The sequence below is a fragment of the Lepisosteus oculatus genome, chromosome 7 (genome assembly GCF_040954835.1).
Source record: "Lepisosteus oculatus isolate fLepOcu1 chromosome 7, fLepOcu1.hap2, whole genome shotgun sequence".
NCBI classification, from domain to species: domain Eukaryota; kingdom Metazoa; phylum Chordata; class Actinopteri; order Semionotiformes; family Lepisosteidae; genus Lepisosteus; species Lepisosteus oculatus.
In genome coordinates this window covers 7007981-7025467 of record NC_090702.1, presented here as the reverse complement: position 1 = coordinate 7025467, position 17487 = coordinate 7007981, and the positions used below count along the sequence as shown (strand labels likewise).

General features: G+C 41.3%; 1 protein-coding gene across 2 annotated transcripts in view; it reads right to left on the bottom strand.

Annotated features, from left to right (window-relative positions):
- Positions 1–17487, bottom strand: part of dyrk4 (dual-specificity tyrosine-(Y)-phosphorylation regulated kinase 4) — a 65689-nt gene that overhangs the window by 23032 nt on the left and 25170 nt on the right. The window contains exon 1 of one of the 2 annotated variants that reach the window (XM_015353116.2): positions 13034–13497. The exons of the other annotated variant lie outside the window; for it this stretch is intronic. Within the exon in view, the coding sequence (XP_015208602.2) occupies positions 13034–13123 (90 nt within the window). The 5' untranslated portion in view covers positions 13124–13497. Of the gene's footprint in view, positions 1–13033; positions 13498–17487 lie in introns of those variants that run through there. 2 annotated transcript variants of the gene reach the window in all.

The window sequence follows — 17487 nt, the reverse complement described above, 5'->3', positions numbered from 1 at the left end:
TTTAAAAAGGACAGGAGATGTGGCAAAGCTAGAAAATGTGAACAGATAAAAGTTGGAAAGGGGGGATTTGGTTATGTTCTCCGTGAGCCTGTAGTTATAACACAACTGTATCAGCCCTATACAATTTCTTGCATTAGAAATTCACCTTTTCGCATACCCCAGCTTGCTCTCCATGAGAGAAAGACAGGGAAAGAAGCCTGGGGTCAGAGCACAGGGTCAGCTATTGTACAGCATCCCTGGAGCAGTTGGGGTTAAGGGCCTTGCTCAGGGGCCCAACAGAGTAGGATTCCTCTGCCAGCCCTGGGATACGAACTGGCAACCTTCCAGCCACAGGGGCAGAGCCTTAGCCACAGAACCACCACTCTATTGATAGTGCCAGAAATTATTCTGACCCTATGTGTACAAAATACTTGACCATTGGAAGTCACCACCCAGCAAATACAGATACATATTTTTACAGCTGGGTGAACTGGAGCAGTAATATCTGTTTAAGGGACTGAACCCACAATCTTCTTTAATTTCCTTGCTGGGGCTCCTTGGTGCATCCTAGCCAAAATGTGTAGGGGCTGGCTGGAAAACATAAAAAGTTTGATTTCGTCATCTACAGGTTTTTTAATTCAGCCTATTAACAGCAATCTGAGAAGGGCTACCCTTATGCATTCTGAACACATTGTGGGAGTTCTTCCTGGATTTCTTTTATTTCACAATTTTATTTCACGGGCTCCACTGGGAGACCATGTACTTGTGCTGTTGCTCCAGGGCTGCGGAATGATCTCACAAGTCAGTCGCCATCTTCAGATTCCCTCTTAAAACCCACTTCAGTACTCTGGTGTAACGTCACAGAGTAATTATGACACTCACCCCTGCTTTTTCTCCAGATGACTTGAACATGAGGTCATTGCTTTTTGGTGGACTACATGTGGAGTGAATGGATGTTTTTTTTAATACACTGTGACCATAATCACCTCCTTTGTGGGAAGGTTATGAATGCACTTTACAAATACACTTTGTTCCCCTGGTTAAAAAGTAAACTACACTCAACCCCCCCCCCCTGCAGGTCATAAACAGTACACAGCAGTCAACCATGCACAAAATTACCTTTTATGAATATCAAATGGTAGTTTTGGAGCTTTATCACATTGCTAGGCAGCGAGATTGTCATTTCTCCCCAGCACGCTCAATCTCACATACTGTACCTTCTTACCTAACTCTGTTCCCAAATCTCCTAAACAAATGCAGTGTGTGCTCTTTGGCAATAACCACAAAATAGTTGATGCTACATTCAAAACTATAACCTGTTTTTCTCAAACTGTATTCAGGTTTCAATGTGGTATAACCAAACATACAAGTATGCAATCGAGTTAGGGTATTTACTTTTGAAGGGCTGTTATTTCAGACCAAGCCAATATTCAATAACAGGTATAATCCTACTACTGCAGCCAGACAATGCAGTAAAGACAACAAAAAAAAACTTTTATGTTATAGAAAAGATATTGATGTTATGGAATCTGTCCAGGGAGGATCAGCCAGACATTGTACATTCTGGGGCTTAAGGGAATTTCAAAGACATGCTCAAAGAAGTGAACTTTTCCAATGCTGAACAGAGTGGAAGTGCATCGAAAACTATCAGTACTCACAAGCCTCAAAGGCATTGATAACATCACTTCAGCAGATTTCTTCAAAGTGAACAGTGATACACGAACCCAAAAAACACAAGAGGACACAAGTGGACACTATGTGGAAGGGTGTTTAAAACCAACAACAGGGGGCACATCTTTACCCAAAAGGTTGTGGGTGTATGAAACAAGCTACCCAGCCATGCTGTTGAAGCTGATACTTCGGTTTCGTGCAGTGCTATAGTATATGAAAGTATTTCATGACATGATAATATTTTTCTTTATATGCCTGTATTTGAATATAAATGCCTGATTTTGTCATTTATCAAATTGAATTTTCCAAATATGTTTATATGCACTAAACACTAAAACTATTGGGTAATAAAAAATCAGCATATTACAATAAATGAAACAATGGATCACATTGAAATTATTGCTGTGCTGGGATGAATCATAGAATCTCCAGGCAAATTCTGAACAGGCTGCATTAGAAGAGACACTGAAGGGATTCAGGGATGACAGTCCTGATATACTGTAATAATTGGCATTATTACGGGTTGGGTATGGTATGGAAGTGAAGACAGAGGTGGATAATATCGGACAGTGCCTTCACAGATGGGGGTGATCTGATCAGAGCAGCCCCAACCAAACTGCGACCCTAGATGATAACCTTAGAGGCTGGAGTTTCCCGGGTCTAACCAATCAAAAGCCATTGGACTTTAAATGATAAATCACTAAAGACAAATATAGCATAGCACTTAAGCAGAGGTGAACCAGAAGGACAGGTGTCATAGTGCTGCAGACAATCTTTACCACTTTCTCACTGGGAAATCACCACATTGTGCGCAGGAGAGACTTGGTTAAATTTAGGGAAAGGAGATGCACTTTTTTCGAATTGTGGAAATATTTAATTTCTCTTTTTAAATCTACCAGGCACAGTTTATCATTTTTGCTTCTGTTCAAATGCATTTTTATACAGAGAGCAAATGTCTCGCTTTAGCACTTCAGCATTTAGCTTGTGTGCTTACCTGCGCAGTATTTTGCGGATACAGTCTTACTTTTTATAAGTATAAATATTTGTGCCTACGGTATGTCTAAGAGTATTAGCTTTCAAAAGATGGATGCACAGTGGTGCTTTAGGCTCTGGAAGTTTCTCCAATGGTACAGTATATAATTGTCTGTACTGTAAATATCAGTCCATGTGCATACATACCTGTCTTTTTAAACGTATTTATATTTATTTCTCAATCACCAGATTTTTCACAGAAAATGAAAGAAGCCAAGAGACTTTGCTTCGCCTTCACTGACCAGTGATGGTGTTATTTTATTATAAAGAAATTATCATTTGCTTGTACTGTATTTTTGCTGGAGTCTGTGGATAAGTGGCTAATTGGATTGCATGTCAACAGATACTACATATATACTGTAAAGTCCACTTCTATTTGTAATAACTAGTGACATAGTATGTCCTATAATTTCACACACATTTATTTTTAGATAAAAAAATAAAACATTCCTGGAGTGTTAAAATCTATTAAGTCCTGTAGGCCACCTTTTTCTAAAGATTGATATCACCTGCTACTGACTAAAACAAGTGACTGTTTAATTAAGAGAACTCTGGTCCATGAAGAGTTCTTACATTTGGGTTCCCCATGACATCTAAATGTCTCAATTTAATAAATGACCTCAGTGATTGAATTTAAAATGAAATTGTTCCTGTTTTAATGGACTGCTGTTTTAGATGGACAGTAGAAAAAACACAAGTAAGCATTGATTCTTTTTATTTTGCAAAGAACTTGAAGATAGATTTGACAGTGTACTGTACCTACATTTACATACTCATTTACAGTACCAGGAAGCACATATTACAAGCTAATTTCTTATGCATGTTAAATGGAGAAAAGAGTTTATCCTGAATAGGTGGTGGTGGGGCCCTTTCATTAATGCACCATTCATAATAATGCTCTTTAGATCAGCTAGGTGGAAGATATTTTTAGTTTGGCACAGTCATCATCTTCGACTGACCATCTGCAGTAGCACATGGATTCCTGTGTCTGTTGCAACATGACAATCACAGGCAAAGAGTCATACGTTACAGACAAACCGAAAATGTAGCAAAGTGGTCTTTCCATTTCTGGATTTGTGTACAGCTCCTGTGGGTTGTAATGTAGGAAATGCATTATTTTTGCTAAGGAATATTTAAATGTTATGCACTTTTCAGTATTGTAAGATTTGCAGTCTACACATGCTGACATAGATCCTTACTTGAACTTTTTCAATATATTTTTATTCGTTCAGTTAGATTCACAGTGCTTACCTGGGAGACTCAGATACATATGCTAAAAGAAATCTCAATAGAGAAAAAAAATACCCAAAACAAGAACTAGAGATAGAGACAAGAATTGTCAGAAGGCTACGAGTTACATAACCTTAATGTCCTGAATTCACATGGTCCAGCATGTGAAAGAGTATTTTTTTTTAATTTGTTTCCACATTTGATGCTCTTCAATCTTTTACATAATCCTGCTAGATTTCTCTGGCACCAGCATCTTCCAAATTCCACAATGCTTCTGTTTTGCTAAACACAGAAACATAGTGAAAATGTAATCATACAGTATGAGCAAAATCGTTTTGTGACTCCATGAATGTTCATGTGGCAGATTCATGACTTGCTTAGGAGAACAGAGAACAGACAGAGGTGTGTGAATTGGCTGTGATGTTACGAACGTCATTAGAAACACGTAGGAGCTGTGTTAAAAGATAAGTGACGCCAGTCATGATATAACCAAAAAATGGTGATTCTAAATTAAAAACAGAACATTGAGCGGTCATTTTGCCCGATTACAGGTCTTACCAAGGTGTGCCCCCAACACATTCCTGAAGTCCACAAAGCACTTAACGCATTGTGGTAGAGCTTTCCAAAGACCCTGCAAGGCATGCAACAGCTCTTCGATGCCCTGTGGTAGAGGAAATTACTGTCACACAGGTCAACCAGGTCCCACAAGTATTCATTTGGGTACGTAATGGGTGATCTTAAATGGCACTTACTCTAAATGGAATATTGTCTGAAAGAAGGAATGCTCTGTTTTGTATACAGAAAAGGAGGTGATAACTAAAATAACTTTTTTTTAAAGGAGAGGATGTGGTGTTACATTAAAGCATGTTTTCCTGACTTCGCTACTCATAAACTCTCTCATCATGGCTACCAGCGGAAATATAAATTGAACACACTGTTGTACTAACGTGGTAACTGCTGAAAACACTGGAACACTAAGAACATAACACTGTGGGACCCTGGATGTCATGTCAAAACAGAATGCCAAGATATACAGCAGAAAACGCAGAATCACACAACTTTGGTCCCCACACTACCAAACGATATTGTTGCTTTGGAATTAGTGTGTTTTGAGGTACAGCACATCCCTAGGCCTGAAGAAAAGTTCTACTCTGACTGGATAATTGAATGAGATCAATCTTTTTTTTAGTCTTGATCAGAGCAAGACTATGAGGGGATCTGAAGATTTTAAGTACAGCAGGTCCCTGACATCTCCAAAATTAACATTCACAGATTTTAATATTCACGATTCAGTCCTGTATGGAACAGGAGGAGAAAATGATGGTACCAAACTTATGGCTGTTAAGTGCAATTTTTAAATTAGCTGTGTAATAGACTAGGATCAGGAGATGAATCTAGCTGCTGAGTGTTTTATTTTTGTCCTGTCCAAGAACTATCTGCCCAGCATCTCAAAGTGAAGCTCAACATGGTGCTGTTTCTATATTGTCCCATACACTGCTGGTTCTGTGGAATGACAGGTTGGAGACGACTTTACACTCACTCACTGGCGGTTTTATTTCCCTTTTCATGTCACGTACAGTTCTTTCCGGGCCCTATGCAGATGACACGATCTGGATTTGTGAGGTAACACTGGGGAAAAAATCATGCAGGAGAGGGTATGGAGACAGGGGGTGTGTCCAAGGGGTGCAGGTGTCCAGGGGTAGTGATTCTGGGGTGAACAATCCATGTAGAAGTCCAAACGGGTAATCCAAAACAGAAGCTAAAGTCCATGGCCAGGCGATCCATCTGGGGGATAAAGAACTGGAACCGGGTCGGAACCGGCGGGGGGGATCAGGAACAGAAATTGAAAATCATAACGGAGCCAGACACAGCAGGACCCGGGCTCTCACGAAACGGGATTCAATGAAGAGACTCAAATGACGTCTGCGTCTGGCTTTTAAGGGGGAACTGAAGAGGGGCTGGAATAAGGAACAGGTGCGGGTAATGGGGCAGAACAAGGAAGGGCTGGAGCGCTCTTTAGAGGAGGAGTAGCGATTGTGACATTTCATTACAGTGGGCTGTGCTAGTCACAGAGACAAAGAGAGAAACTGCAGACACTCAGTGGACACCGATGTTTATTTTAGCTTATTAGATAAGCTTGTGGATACTGTTGTTTCTTATAGTTGATCAATGTTATTTTAATTAACCTAAAGCCAATACAATAGTATTTTTATTATCATATAAGGGAGGGTAACTTACTGTTTGTCATTTAACCATTCAATCTGCTGTGTATATTGTAGTGCATTTTGCAACGGTATTTAGTTGGACTTGGTTATACTGTACAGTCTGTAAATTTGGCTTCTCTGCATCAAACCGTCACAAATGTCTTGACCCTGCTATATTAAAAATTTTCAAAGGCATTGAAAAAAGGCAACTATGAACTTCCTCACAATCAACAGTGAAACAAAAAACAGAAGTCAAAACTAAGGGGAGAATACTACCAAAATGTAGAATACAAACCACTTTTTTTTACACAAAGGGTCGATGGAGTCAGGAACCTGGTACCCAGACCTGCTGTTAAAACTGATAACCTAACGTCCTTTCAGAAATAGTGGGGTAAGATTCTCATATCATTATTGGTTACTAAAAACAAAACACATTCCTTTAGACAGGCCATGTGGCATCCTTTTGTTTGCAAACTTTAAGTTGTCCTGTTTGTACAATATCTGTTTTGTCCAAATCAGTCCATACTAAAGCCATCTTTCCCTTCGGTGACTGGATTGGAAAACCAAACCAAGCAATGTATTTATTTAAGTATTTTAATCACTGAGCTGCATTTTCATTGTCTCTTGGTTCATTCTGGTATAGCTTTTGTCTGTACAAAAGCAGTCCTTTTCTTTTTAAAGAATATGGCTTCATTGTGCAACGAAAGCATTCTTTCAGGACCCTATGCAGACGACACAATCCGGGGTAGAGTGAGGAAAACACGGGGGAAAAAGCATGCAGGGGTCAGGAATGGAAAGAGGGGGCGTGTTCATGGTGTGCTGGTGTTCGGGGGAGGTGTGGCCGAGGCAAACAGTCCAAGACAAGGCAAAAGTCCAGAGCCGGGCGGTCCATCCGAGACAAAAACAGGAACCGGGTCAGAACCGGCACAGGAACAGGAACTAAAAATTTGACGGGACCAGGCGCTCCAGGTCCCAGACTCGCCTGGTACAAGAACCAATGCAGAGCCCGGAACATAGTGAGCATCTGGCTTTTATAGGACGGGGGGCAGGAGCCGGAGGCAGGGAATGAGTACAGAACAAGGAAGGGCTGGAGTGTCCTTAAGAGGAGGGGTTTACGATGACACATTGTTTCTTTGGTCAATAATGAAAAGAATTCCAATGATTAACTTTATATATTATACTTTTACTTTCACTGTACATTGTTACATACAGTATTAGGGGTTTAACAAACCAATGAAATGGAAGGACCATGCAGTCTCGCCCAGAAAAGGAATAACATGTAAGAGCTAGCATTCTGGAGGAGAAAGACAAAGATGGACCACTTAAATTGCAAAAAACTAAGATGACACACTGGAAATGTTGGGATTTGAGTGACGTGTGGGTCGTGATTGTCACCAAGTCTCTGAAAAATACTATGATTTGTGTCATAGATACAAATGGTTGGATTTACATCCACCTGCTCACTACAGCAATGCATATTTAAGAGAGTGTATAACACTTCTTGAACACTACTTTGCCTCCTCTGTGATACAACTGCAATCACATACTCGCATCCTGTGCCATAAGGCAATGTTCGCAGTTAATGCAGTCAATGTATAAGTGAATTACACACAGCTAAAGAAAGGAACCAAAGGAACATTCAAAGAGGTGTTACACAACAATAAGGCACTCCAGTAATCAGCCATGGCAGGAGTGCTATCGGCTTCCGTCAGGGCACTTAATCAACACAGTAAGTATCTTCCCGTATAAAGTGTTGGGTTTAATCAACCCAAGCTCGGACGGCGCTTATGCTTTCTGTGATTAGTCTCTTAAAATCCACACAACAACACTTCAGCTGATTAAAAGGGCTGACATCCCAAGGTGTTTATCGGGTACTTTTCCTGTGTGCATTTCTAACCCCGTGAAGCCTTGTTATGTTAATAATAATAATAATAATAATAATAATAATAATAATAAACTTTATTTTATATAGCGCCTTTAAAGGTGGCTTCTCAAAGCGCTTTACAGGATGACAACAACAATAAGAAGAATACACAACATAAAACACAATTACAATATATAGAGGAGACCGTGGATGGTGGTACTAAGAAAAGCAGAGGGGTGAAGAGTGGAACCAGTTAAGTAAAGGCTTTTCTGAAGAAGAGGGTTTTGAGTCTGAGTCTGTTTGAGACTGAGTTTGAGTCTGACCTTTCTATGTTCACAAACATTCAGAGCCGGGCAACAACAAGCTTCAGGATGGATGACTCCACAATAACATTTAATCTTAAAGGGCTGCTAAATATGTACGGAACATGAAACAGGAGTTTTTGCGATGGCTCACTTTTATAGAAGTGTGGTTCTTCCTTCTTCAGTAGAGGTGATTCCCTAACACATGTGTCCACTCTTGCATTCTTTACTCTGTGCCTTTTCTATGCTGTGACATTTGATTCAGTCTTAGTTTTACTCATTCAGCGTTCAGTGACAAAAGCCCTTCAGCTGCACTGAAAATGAAATGAACTCATGCAGAGCAGACACCTAGTATTGTTGTGTGGTAATAAATAATTCTGCAGCAGTAAATACAAAGTATGTTTGGTGAATTAAATCATACACATTGTCATGTTTTTCTTTCTAGATAATCTAATACTGCTACTGAGGATGACAGGTATCATTAGAACTTTAGGAGGATGTTGGTTAATTTTAGAAAACGCCTCATTTCATGAGGATTCTAGAAAGCTTGTGACGTCTGGAGACAAACTTGTCATCGTTTCATTACTCTGAAAAACCTGTTTCACTAGGAACGACAACACCCAGGATCAAAGCGTGATGAACTATTATGGAGCGGATATCAGCTTAACCAGCTTGGCTGAGGGCCGACCTTCTGGCCAGAGGACAAGGAGGCCAGGACCCCCACGCAGGGTGACCAAGGGGTAGCTACAGAAGTGGAGCTGGGGTGGAGGTGGGATGCAAAAGTCGTACGTGAGGGAGAGTAGGAAATCGCGTTGGTATTTATAGTGTTTGGTGGAGGAAGGATGACGGGAGCAAATGCTGATTACTGACAGCTGAGTATGACTGAGTGTGGTTGTTGTCATCCCTCCTGTTATAAATTCCATTTCTTGAGAAGGAGGATTGCAGTGTTATCTCTTGGTAGAGCTGATGAATGCCACACTCTCGTGCTTAGCTGTCTAACTACTGTAACTAAATGCGCCAAAGGCGTCACTCCAAACTCAACACAAATCACAACCAGCTTGCCTGCTTCAAGAGTCACATCTACTGAGAGTTCCTGCTCACTGACTACAGACACAATAATCTCCCTAATGGCTGAACTGACGGTGTGATTTGCCAGACTACGTAGTGTAAATAAAATAAAGAGGCAATTACCTGAAAGTCATTGATGCGAGCTTTTCCCTTAAGGGCTCATGTACAAAGGAAATGAGTGAGCAGTCAAAACAATCTCAGTACAGTATCTCATATCGCAATGTTCTAATATCTTTTTGTTATTAAGCAAAGCTCCTAGAAATCTCGTATTGCATTTCTGGTGCATGTTAATTTTTCTCAGTGAGGTTTCCCTAACCAAACTGTATTTTTGAATTGGCTTATTTCTTTTTTTTTGTCTCTTGTTAAAGTCTACATCCTCATAATCTACTTCCTCTCCATTTCATACTAACTCACCTTGCATTGACAGTGTTTCACCATGTGTTAATTCCCTGGTTGATAACTTTCATGTAATTTACTATATTTTCTCAAGGATAATACAACAGATTGCACTAGCACATGGTTTTTGCACTCCAGTTACTGTCTTTAATTTGCTTTCCAGAATTTCATATTTAAATCTTTCTCTGCAGTAATATGGAATAGCATTGAAGTTGGAGTTTCTTTTCTGACATTTTCTGATCAAACTGCTGCCACATTTCTAGCCTTTTGCTACTGTACTGTAAAGAACAACATTAAAATACGCTGATGCTACAAAGCTGGTGCTGGTTGTGTGGTATTCCAGTACACTTTTAGGACTATGTATGGTATACAGTACATTCAAAATACAGTGTTGTCCTAACTTTCTTTTTCTAGATAATGTAAATTTAATTCTAGAAACAAGCAGAAATTTGCAAGCTAGTATACTGTAGTTCACCAATAAGTATTGTACAGTACAATCATCAGCAAGGATAAATGCAACAGTATGTATATTAACATTGGAGTGTGTCCTGGAATGCTTTAAGGCAGTGAATGAAGTTCCACTGAAAGTGTCCTCTGGACGGTCACAGATTTCACTCACTGGTTGAACAAATTGCCAAACTAAAAGAGCCGGGGCTCTGTTAACGAAGCAATATATGCCAAAATTTTGCCACACTGCTGGTGAAATTACAAAGGTATGACAAGGGCCTCATGACAACAATTGTAGAGACTGGCCCACTGGCACTAAGGTACAACGGCAACAATTACAATATTTCTGAGAATTTAGAAGAAATTAATCAACAACTCAACTCAGTTGCATGAACGACTGCTTCTGCAAAGTCACTTACTCTATAGTGGGACCTCATTTTCATGCTTCTTCCAAAACAGGGGGTGAAAGAAAAGGTTCAGTATGTTTCCCAAAGATACACAGGAACACAACTCTGGCTTGGGAAAAGAGCACAAAAGACCTTTACTTAATATACTTGATGAGATCTTTTGGCTTCCTGTTGGGCTACTCTGTTATTACAGGATCCACGTGTCCTTGGGGCTTTCCTGTGTAGTGTACAACTGTTTCTTGGTGAATTTATTCATCATCGTGGACTTGGACTTTTCAATTAATGCATCTTGATCAGATATGACTATTACAGGTAATAGTATTAAGTACTTCTGTTACTGGTACTGGTACTGATGTTAAAATATGGATACAACAGAACTTGCAGAAGTTCCGTTAGATCCTAATGAATGCAATAGTGAGACAAAATATGTATAAAGTATTTGCTGTGACTTGCCTAGCAGAATGACTGAGCAAGGTAGTTTTGCTGCAGGGATGTTGATGTCAGACGTATACAGTATGCATAGTCAAGTGGAAGTGTGTGAGATTAGGATCTAATCTTCCTCCCGAACCTCTGTTATAATCTACATTCCTCCGCGGCTATGCTTATTGGCTTTCACAAATATCTACACAAAGCTAGTGGCTTTAGTGTTGGTATTGAAAGTGCTGAAATTAATCACTTGACTGAATTTAGAAACTTTAGCATTATTTTTGACCCCGTGTCATTTGAAGCTCACGCCAGGAACCTCATAAATATATTTTTTTTCAGCTGCATACTGTAATATTGCTCCACTGGAAATATTGATAGACGCCTTTATTGAATCACAGAGCAAGACTGTGTTAATGATTCACATAATTGGGTATCTGTACTGCTTCAGTACCTACAGAATTCTAGAGCTTAGATGCTAACCAAAATTGCTTTTCTTTATCATATCATGTTTGTCTTGTGTAAAGTGCTTTAGCTCCCTGTGAAATCTGCAATGGATTTAAAGGTTTCCCTGCTTATAACTAAGGATTGAAGGGTCTTGTTCCTAGTAACCATACAGATTTATTGAATGAGTTTATTCCAACATACTGTACTACTACTCAATATACAATATACTGTATTGGTTCTAATTTTCTAATTTAGATCAGACTCCACACAATGGGTGAAAGAGCTTTTTCTTTTCACAGTGCACAGATTGTGGGATTCCTTGCCCACATCCATTCGAGATTGTTCTGAGGCTGTGGACATTACAAAAAACACACTTTATATTTTTCCAATGCTGTGCAACTCTTTGAGTTTTTTTTTAATCACTTATAAATATAATTGATAAGTTCTGTAACTATAATAAAATTACAGAACAAGAGACAACCACACAGACGACACACAGAATCAAGTCTCGATAAATCAGTCCTGAGATGTGTTAATAATTAACATCCCCCCCAAGAAAGTGTTTCAAAAGACGAGAGGCTAATATAGGCTCAGATGGAGGCAGCAGAGGTCATTCTGTACTGCTATGGTGCACAGTGTTGCTCTAGTAACACAGGGCTTAGCAGTGTGATATTTTATAATTCAACCCAGATTTCCTGGCACAGACAGAAGTGTTGCAAAACCTTTCCTCATGAGTATCATAATTGAATGCCAAAGCTACAAACATACCTCCTCATCACAAAAAATGTGCTGCCCAAATAATTGAAATATTTTGCTAATTTCGAATTCTAAGAATATCTAAGGCGCCCCAACTTAAAATATTTCTCTTTGACTAGAACAATCCATCTGACAGCCCTTGAGATGGCTTGCTTTAATTTAAAAACATATTTCAGCCTGTTCAAGGACGTACAGCACTGATCATCAAAGGACACCTCATAACAGACTTTTTTAGACGTGCGTGGAAGTTTTCATCTAAAACTGTTGTCGCGGAGAATTCGTGGCACACACTTTTCATTATGCTTCTCAACCTCCATAAAATAATGAAATCACAAAAGCTTTTTAAACAGTACTAAAATCAATATTTAGGATGCATGCAAGGGCTTTATAACAAGTCCCACTGATTTTTTTCTTATCAATACAGTATTCCCTCGGGAAATCGTCATTAGGAGTCATTAACGCATCAGGAAAACAGGTTTAAAACACAATTGTCTATGGAATGAAATCCCAGAGGTTTTCTTCCTACCTTAGCATAAACGTAAAAGGCACAAAGCTCTATCACTCCAAACAAAAAAAAACAACAGAGCACACAATCCAAGATGCCCCAAAGCAGCAAGTTAAACAAAACGATGGTGTTTTCCTTTCTTGTTCCTTTTTGTTTTTGTGCCTGAGTTGGATTAATTTTTGTTTTGTTTGTTTACAGGTTCCGATCTGATGGGCACGCCCCTGTTTACGGCTTTCAAACCTGCCCGGGGCTGCCGCGAACTGGCAGCCCTCCCCGCTCTCTGGTCCCAGTCTGATAATTACCTCAGGCTGCACTCTCCGGTTTCTCCTTCTCCAGCAGCTGTGCAGGAAGCTAAATGCGCAGCAGCCCAGCGAGGTCCCGTCTCCCCCCATCACAAGGTTGCTCCATGATGTACACCTGGCCCGAAAGCTCTCCCTCACATGTCACACAAGAACTGCCGCCTTCCAGAACTTTCCGCAGGGGTGGGGGCACCTCAAGACCAGTGAATTGTGCTTCGCTGTATATTTGTTTTCCCCCCTTCTCTCTCTTCTCTCCAGTGGAAACGCAGGGAGTTCTGACAGCTTTTTCTGCTACCTAAATATATTACCTACTCCTTGTCAGCTTGGAAGATTCTTCCTCGGTCTGAGGAGCAAGGAGGGATTGCTGGTAAGCTCTGCTGGTGCATGAGGTTGTTTGGTGACGTGCAGTGGCAGCTTAGCGAGGAACTCTTCCGAGCATAGAGAACAGCCTAGCCTAGCGAGACACCCTGGTCCTTCCTTTGGGAAACAAAAGATGAGCTGTTCCTTGCTCAGAGGTGTGCCACAACTTCGTAGGTCTACAACAAGGGGCGCAGAGCAGCAGGCGCATCTTCAGAAGTTCCCTGGCAGTGCTGAATAACACATCTGCAACCTCCAGGGGACTGAGATAACGCAATGCTCCCACAGCACCGACTTTTCCATTGAAATCCCCACAGGAAGGGGTTCATCCAGCCAGATTCGCAAACAGCCACAATTAAAGAAACGATATCTGTCGTTATTGCTGAGCGCCTGTGGAACCGCCACATCTGCTTCCAGCTTCGCAGGGACTGAGAGTTTCTGCAGTCTTTAGCCATAAAGGCTATTTCAGTCCACACAGCAGGTGGATCCATACTCCTTTAATGTCTCTTGATGTAGCCACCAAGAAAGAAGATAAAAGGCTGGCCAATCTGGGCCTGAAGCTGATTCTATGCCACTCAGGTGTATTAATATGATCGTTCCCCTTCCCACTCCCCTGGCAGCAAAACATTGCATTTACAGAGCAGTGGTGAGAGTGAAAACCTGAGCTTGTCTACTGTCTGATGTCTTGTTCTCCACTTTATCGACTCCCACACTTAAACTTGGGGTCCCAAAAGAAGATGTACGCCTTCAGGCCAGAATATAGTCAGAGAGTCAATGGGGAATGAGAGCTCTGCTGTTTCAGGAGGCTTTTGAGACTGTTCTTCTTAAATCACTCTCTAAAGCCAGGATAGTTTATATTGGAACAACAGCATTTTGGACGGGTTACAAAATGTAATCATCTACAGTATAATGATGTGCTAATCAAGGGTTAACAAAATGATAATGTCACATTGACAATCTTTTCTAGCCACTTCATGCAATATGGGGTCGTGGGGAAGCCATGGGCACAAAGCAGGAGATACCCTGGACTGGACAACAGTCCATTGAAGGGCACACACAGACACAAACACACATGCTCACACCATGGCCAATTTTTCCTGAAGCCAATTAACCCACATAAAGTGCACACAGATAGCAATCCAGGTCCAGAATTGAACCTTGGACCCTAGTACTGTAAACCATGAATGCAACCACAGTGCCTCCATGCTACCCCCATATTGTCACGCCCAGTACACCTAGAGGTTGCTCTACTTCTGTCCAGTTCCTAGTTCACTGTGATTAATTATGTCTTTCTGGTGTGTCTTGTTGTGTAGCCTATTTACTTCCTGCTTCTGCTCTGCTCCTCGCTCAGCCCTCAAGTTCGGATGTCCTGAGACCCGCCAAGCACCAGGTCGCCCCACGTCCGCTACCTGAGGGCATAGGTTTCTATACGGCATTTCCTGAACAGCTGAGCCCAGGCTAATCCCTGTCTCGCCGCTACACATAGGGTCTTTTTCGCTCTCCTGCCATTCCACGGTTCGTCCTTTCCGACATCCTTGACAGAATGCTGAGCCTACTCTAGACCCCGCAAGCGTTTTTTTTTGTTTCCTGGCTTTTGGTATTTTTTTTCTTTACTCCTGGTTCTGGGCTTCTGTGCCCCCTGCGCTCCCTCTCTGTTGTGGGTTGTTTTCTATTGTCACGCCCAGTACACCTAGAGGTTGCTCTACTTCTGTCCAGTTCCTAGTTCACTGTGATTAATTATGTCTTTCTGGTGTGTCTTGTTGTGTAGCCTATTTACTTCCTGCTTCTGCTCTGCTCCTCGCTCAGCCCTCAAGTTCGGATGTCCTGAGACCCGCCAAGCACCAGGTCGCCCCACGTCCGCTACCTGAGGGCATAGGTTTCTATACGGCATTTCCTGAACAGCTGAGCCCAGGCTAATCCCTGTCTCGCCGCTACACATAGGGTCTTTTTCGCTCTCCTGCCATTCCACGGTTCGTCCTTTCCGACATCCTTGACAGAATGCTGAGCCTACTCTAGACCCCGCAAGCGTTTTTTTTTGTTTCCTGGCTTTTGGTATTTTTTTTCTTTACTCCTGGTTCTGGGCTTCTGTGCCCCCTGCGCTCCCTCTCTGTTGTGGGTTGTTTTCTATTGTCACGCCCAGTACACCTAGAGGTTGCTCTACTTCTGTCCAGTTCCTAGTTCACTGTGATTAATTATGTCTTTCTGGTGTGTCTTGTTGTGTAGCCTATTTACTTCCTGCTTCTGCTCTGCTCCTCGCTCAGCCCTCAAGTTCGGATGTCCTGAGACCCGCCAAGCACCAGGTCGCCCCACGTCCGCTACCTGAGGGCATAGGTTTCTATACGGCATTTCCTGAACAGCTGAGCCCAGGCTAATCCCTGTCTCGCCGCTACACATAGGGTCTTTTTCGCTCTCCTGCCATTCCACGGTTCGTCCTTTCCGACATCCTTGACAGAATGCTGAGCCTACTCTAGACCCCGCAAGCGTTTTTTTTTGTTTCCTGGCTTTTGGTATTTTTTTTCTTTACTCCTGGTTCTGGGCTTCTGTGCCCCCTGCGCTCCCTCTCTGTTGTGGGTTGTTTTCTTTAACGTGTTGTTTGTTCCTCTGTACTGTCAGGGTTTATTTTCGTTGTTCGTGACTTTTTGCTTGTTCTGTCTGGTTTTATTTTTGTCTTGCTCCTCCTGAGCCCAGTTTGCCCTCCCCCCCCCCACCCTTCTCTACTCTCAGCAATGGACTCCCAGAGGTTTCCTTTCAGTTAAATGAGGTTTTTCCTCCCCCCAGTGCTGTGCAGCTCTTTTTTGGGCGTCAGGAGACGCCCTTAAAGGGGGGTACTGTCACGCCCAGTACACCTAGAGGGCGCTCTACCTCTCTCCTGTTCCTAGTTCCCTGTGATTATTCATGTTTTTCTGGTGTGTCTTGTTGTGTAGCCTATTTACTTCCTGTTTCTGCTCTGCTCCTTGCTCAGCCCTCAGGCTCAGATGTCCTGAAACCTGCCTAGCATCAGGTCACCCCACATCTGCTACCTGAGGGCATAGGTTTCTATACGGTATTTCCTGAACAGCTGAGCCCGGGCTAACCCCCATCTCGCCGCTACGCATCTTTTTCGCTCTCCTGCCACTCCACGGTTCGTCCCTTCCGACATCCGTAACACATATGCTGGAAAATTTTAAATGGTTTCAAAGAAAAATAAAGCAGACTATTTTGACTGAATAGTATATAAGCATCTGATGTTGAAAACTATGTCTCTCACATCTCACAAAGCAGATTTTTTTCTGGCAGCATGTTTCTTTCTCTCTCACTGTATGTTAAACTCATCCCATAGATCTTCAAAAGTTTAACATCAGGCAGCTGGCAAATACTGTAGCAGTACAGTCATTTTTAAAAGCTGTTTTTCTGTCTACGTAAAAGTAATCCAGGTAAAATCTGCTTGAGCGTTCATGCTTTGTTAATGAATAATAGCCTTACAAAAAAACCTCCACATGAACTTATGATACAATATTTAGAATGATCAATATAGACAATAAACCTACAGTATACTGTAAGATGCCATTTTATCATTCAGGTTTTATTTCAGTTTTGAAAATAATCACATCATGCCAAACCAGACATCAACAAAGAATTTAAAAGAACTAGTATCTTTCATCACTGACTGCGATCACAGAATTCTGAAAAAGACTTAGGTGTTTATATTGGCACATTGTTTCGTTTACATCTTCTAGACAGCAGGGAAGCAATAAAAAAGACAAACAGAATATCACTGTATACTATACAGTTTATAGTCTAAAATGTAGATTGTAGAATTTTCTATCAAGTAATATTTTGTCAAATTGGTTCATTTAAAATATTGTGTACATATTGTGTACATTTAAAAGATATAAAAAGATATTGTAGCTTTGTAACCAGTCTATAGAAAAACAGCCAGATACTGTACCTGATTCACGATTCCTGGAATTTCCTACTCCGACAGGCTAAGAGAACTGAATTGTTTAAACCCTGTTATTGGATCTTTCATGCCAGGAGTTAACTGACTTAACAGAGCAGTGGTTGACAGCTTCAAAAATGTTAGAAAACGATTACCCATAGACATACAATGCCTGTTTCCA